At 51.6% G+C, this 4,857-nt stretch overlaps 1 protein-coding gene across 1 annotated transcript; it reads right to left on the bottom strand.

The window, feature by feature from the left end:
* Positions 1-3,900: 3,900 nt before the first annotated feature.
* LOC309683882 (olfactory receptor 14A16-like) lies at positions 3,901-4,857 on the bottom strand (the record flags this gene model as incomplete). The annotated part of the gene is made up of 1 exon (XM_082499870.1): positions 3,901-4,857. One exon carries the CDS (start codon positions 4,855-4,857, stop codon positions 3,901-3,903), a length of 957 nt encoding a protein of 318 aa, XP_082355996.1.

The following is a 4,857-nucleotide window of genomic DNA, read 5'->3' as shown; positions in this document are numbered from 1 at the left end:
CCTTGGCAAAGGCAAAGGCTGAGGGCTGCCTGGCTGGGGAGCAGCCCTGTGGGAAACGTCTCATTGGGCAGCAAGCTGGACAGGAGGCAGCCATATGCCCTGGCAGCCAGGAAGGCCAAGAGCACCTTGGTCTGTAGGAGCAGGAGCACGGCCAGGAGACTGAGGGAAGGGACTCTCCCCCTCTACATGGCATTCGTTAGGCCACATCCAGAATACCTTGTCTAGCTTTGGCACCCCCAGTACTGAAAAGGTGTGGGCAAGTGGAGCAGGTCTGGGGAAGGGCCCTAAAAATGCTTGGGGATGGGTGGGGCTGGATCACTTTCCTTGTGAGGGAAGTCTGAGGAAGCTGGGTTTGTTCAGCATGGAGGAGGCTGAAGGGAACCACAGCAGGGGGGGCTCATCCTCTTCACCATTCGTCCACCAAAGCACTTGAACAAGCGCTGGTCACCCTGAGAAGTCATGCAGTCCTCCGTTCTTGGAGGTTTTCAATACTCAACTGGATCAAGCCCTGAGCCAGCAGGTCTGGCTGAATACCTGACGCTGCTTTGTGTAGGAAGTGTGACTACAGACCTCCCAAGGTCTACTCTGAATGAAAATGATGGAAGCACCCTCAGCGAGTTTGCAGACGACAGGAAGTTAGGCGGGAGTATTGGTCTGCCTGAGGGTAGGATGGCTCTAAAGTGGGATCTGGACAGGCTGGGTCCATGGGCTGAGGCCAATGGTATGAGGTTCAACAAGACCAAGTGCCGGGTCCTGCCCTTGGTTCACAACAACCTCATGCAGCACTACAGTGGCTGGAAAGCTGCCCAGCAGAAAAGGACCTGGGGGGTGCAGGGGGTGTTGGTTGACAGCCGGCTGAATATGAGCCAGCAGTGTGCCCAGGTGGCCAAGAGGGCCAAAAGCATCCTGGCCTGTATCAGGATTAGTGTGGCCAGCAGGATGAGGGCAGTGATTGTGCCCCTGTATTCGGCACTGGTAAGATCCCATCTCAAGTACTTTATTCAGTTTTGGGCCCTTCACCCCAAGAAAGACGTTGAAGTGCTGGGGCGTGTCCAGAGAAGGGCAACGAAGCTGGTGAGGGGTCTGGAGAAGAAGTGTTATGAGGAGTGTCTGAAGGAACTGGGGTTGTTTAGCCTGGAGAAAAGGTGGCTGAGGGGAGACATTATCAGTCTCTAAAACTACCTGAAAGGAGGTGTGTGAGACGACTTGGGCTGGACACAGGAACAACCACAAAACCACAGGTGAAAGACAAAGAACCAATTTAATCTCAATACCACGCAAATCGGGGAATCTCCGAAGTAACACCCGGGCAGAGGGACGCGAGCAGGGCATGCAGGCACCACAGAGCAGGAGAAAGTCTTTGTTAGCAGGAGCGTGTGAGCTCCGACTTGCTGTTCTCACCTGCTTTTCAAGGGTTCAAGTAGTGGTAGTTTTCCACTGTGCTTTGAGCTGCTTCAACAACAAGGCAGTGATCTCAAGTATGCCAGATAAGGTGTCCCTGAGTCCATCCCAGGCTTACGTTATCTAAGTGTGGATGTTCTACTTGTGAGCACTCAAGGCTGAACAACAATTAGTGTGATGTATGTGTTGTCCAGCAGCCCAGATGGGAGTCACTTGAGCGTGTTTACAATCCTCCTCTCCAATCTTCCATTATTTTCCCACAGGAGGCTGTAGCAAGGGGGAGTCAAACTCTTCTCCCAAGTAATAAGTGAGAAGACAAGAGGAAATGGCTGCGAGTTATGACAGAGGAGGTTTAGTTTGGATATTAGGAAAAATGTCTTCACAGAAAGGGTTGTCATTCTGTGGAACACGATGCCCAGGGAAGTGGTGGAATCGCCGTCCCTGCAGGTATTTAAAAGACGGGTAGACATTGTGCTTAGGGACATAGTTTAGTGGTTTAGTGGTGGTTTTGGCAGTGTTAGTTTGATGGTTGGACTCAATGATCTTAAAGGTCCCTTCCAACCTAGACAATTCTATGATTCTATGGTTCTATGACATTTCCGTTGAGTAACAAGGTTCAGTGTGGAGCTCCTTGCTTTCTAAACTCCTTTTTGAAGCCTAGGTCTGGCTGGATCCAATCTTAGTCTCAGATTTGGTCAATGGTTCATGTCTAATGGACTTATTCTTACAACATGAATAATATGTGGGTAGCTATATGGATTCACAGTGTGTCAGAGTATTAATTCAGCATGCTATCAGTCACTTACTGAGGATCCATCGTGGTTAAGAGATCTCTCCGCCTTGGGTAAGGAAGGATCTCTGAGTCTCAGATAAGGAATCTCTAACCTTGAGAGGCGTCCCTGCTCAAGGGGAGAGTCACCTGCCGTGCTGTCCGCCTGCAATCCAGGGAGAGCTCACGCTGAGCCCATCCTGATGGTAATATTGATGGAGTGAAGTAGTTGGCTGCTCATCAATAGTATAGACAAGACAGTTGTGTTTCACTCTGGTATCTTGTTCTGAACATTGGTTAACTTGTACTTTTGGTTTTCGAAACCACCTAGGTGGTCAATGAGTCAGTGGTCGTGGTCTCCCCCTGCCGGAATTACCTTTTATCCACTTCTCCTCTGATCTTGGCAGTTCCAAGTGGTTTTCTGGGTTTGCTGACCAGGCCTACAGTTCATCGCTCTCTTGACAGGAATACCCTGCTTATCAACAATGCTACATTGCCTGGTGGCTCGATCCTTAATTGAATTGTAAATAAATCACGTCTAATTACTATTTCTGTTTTTAATCTTAGGTAAATAATGAAATAGGGTTGGGGCAGTACAGAGGATTTGAGCAGCAGCAGGTTTCCTTGGTTGCTTCAATTACATTTTACATTCCCTTTTCCTGGTTTACGTCAGTATTACTACAACATTATCATATTTTGAAGCTCCTCAGTACCCAATTCTTGCCCAGTCCCAGCCACATCCCACACAGGGATTCACAGACAGCCCTGCTCGAGAGTCTACTGGGGTCTGGGCCAGGAGAGAGCCAGGGCAAGGCTGGAGGTTCCCCTGATACAGGCACTGGACATGGTCGGTGAGCCAGACTGGGGGGTAAGAAAAGGCCCTGGGCCATCTTCCCAGTGTGTCCATGCCACCGAGGTCACAGACCAGCCTCCTCTCTCCTGCACCTCCACGCCTTTGAGCCCTTCCCCAAGCCCTGGCTCTGCACCACAGACACTCTGGTGTGACTCCTCACCCTGCGTGGTCACACAGGACAAGCCAGACACTGAGGATTTTTACTCCTGGGCACTTTCCAGCCCAGCCCGGCTCCATCCCAGCTCTCCCAGGTCCCCTGGCCTCTCTCCATCCCAGAGATGGCCCCACAGCAGTGCCTGCCCCAGGGTGCTGCAGAGCTCTGGGAACTCACTGCAGAGCCCCAGCCCCTCGGGAGGGCACAGCAGCTGCTGGGGGGCAGAGCAGGGCCAGCCCCAGAGATGGGGGGCATCTGTGGCACAAGGACAAGGCAGTCAGCGGCACCCTGTGTCCTCCTCTCCAAGCTATTCGGAGAAGTCGGCAGCCCCTCTGGGCCACCCCCTCTCCCCAGGCCAGTACAAGAGCCCTGGCCCTGGGGATCCTCAGGCAGCTCCTGCTGCCCCGGTGACAGAGTGGCCTGCCCCAGGCTGCTGCAGCCAGAAAGGTCTCTTCATTTCCCACTCATTCATGCTCTGCTGATGGTGGGTCTCACAAAAAGAAGTTGCAGCTGCCTCATTTTTTTCTTTAAATACAAAGAGAGCCTGACTCTTATTTTACCCAAAGTCTCTGGGTCGCACAAGACAGGTGGATACTTAACACGACAAGATGAGTAAAAGAATTTCTTTTCAGAAAAGATCATCACAAGGGGAAAAAAAGACAAAAAGAAGGAAAAAAGGGGGAAGGAATGGAAGGCTTGGCCCATCACAACACACACTGGGAATCATTTGCAGAGGAAGGTACGCAGTTCATGGCTGCTGAAAAAATGTCTAATCCACTTCCTCAGGGCATCCTTGAGCTCCCGGTTCCTCATGCTGTAGATGAGGGGGTTCACTGCTGGAGGCACCACAGAGTACAGAAATGACACCACTAAATCCAGAGATGAGGAGGAGATGGAGGGGGGCTTCAGGTAAGCAAAAAATGAAGTGCTGATGAAGAGGGAGACCACGGCCAGGTGAGGGAGGCACGTGGAAAAGGCTTTGTGCCGTCCCTGCTCTGAAGGCATCCTCAGCACGGACCTGAAGATCTGCACGTAGGACAACACAATGAAAACAAAACATCCAAAAAAAAGAAAAGCACTGACCAGCAGAAGCCCAGCTTCCCTGAGTTTTAAATCTGAGCAGGAGAGCTTGAGGATCTGGGGGATTTCACAGAAGAACTGGTCCATAGCATTGCCATGGCAAAGTGGTAGTGAAAAAGTATTAGCTGTGTGCATTAGAGAATAGAGAAAGCCACTGCCCCAGGCAGCTGCTGCCATGTGGACACAAGCTCTGCTGTCCATCAGGGTCCCATAGTGCAGGGGTTTGCAGATGGCCACGTAGCGGTCGTAGGCCATGATGGTGAGAAGAAAATACTCTGCTGACATCAGAAAGGAAAAGAGAAAAACTTGAGCAGCACATCCTGAGTAGGAAATGTCCCTGGTGTTCCAGAGGGAATTGGCCATGGATTTTGGGAGAATGGTGGAGATGCAGCCCAGGTCGAGGAGGGAGAGGTTGAGGAGGAAGAAGTACATGGGGGTGTGGAGGCGGTGGTCGCAGGCGATGGCAGTGATGATGAGGCCGTTGCCCAGGAGGGCAGCCAGGTAGATGCCCAGGAAGAGCCAGAAGTGCAAGAGCTGCAGCTCCCGTGTGTCTGCGAATGCCAGCAGGAGGAACTCAGTGGTGGAACTGCTGTTGGACAT

This window comes from Vanellus vanellus (genome assembly GCF_965231255.1).
Source record: "Vanellus vanellus genome assembly, contig: HAP1_SCAFFOLD_35, whole genome shotgun sequence".
Lineage (NCBI taxonomy): Eukaryota > Metazoa > Chordata > Aves > Charadriiformes > Charadriidae > Vanellus > Vanellus vanellus.
Note: the sequence above shows the minus strand (reverse complement) of the source record. Positions and strands in the feature narration are given on the sequence as shown.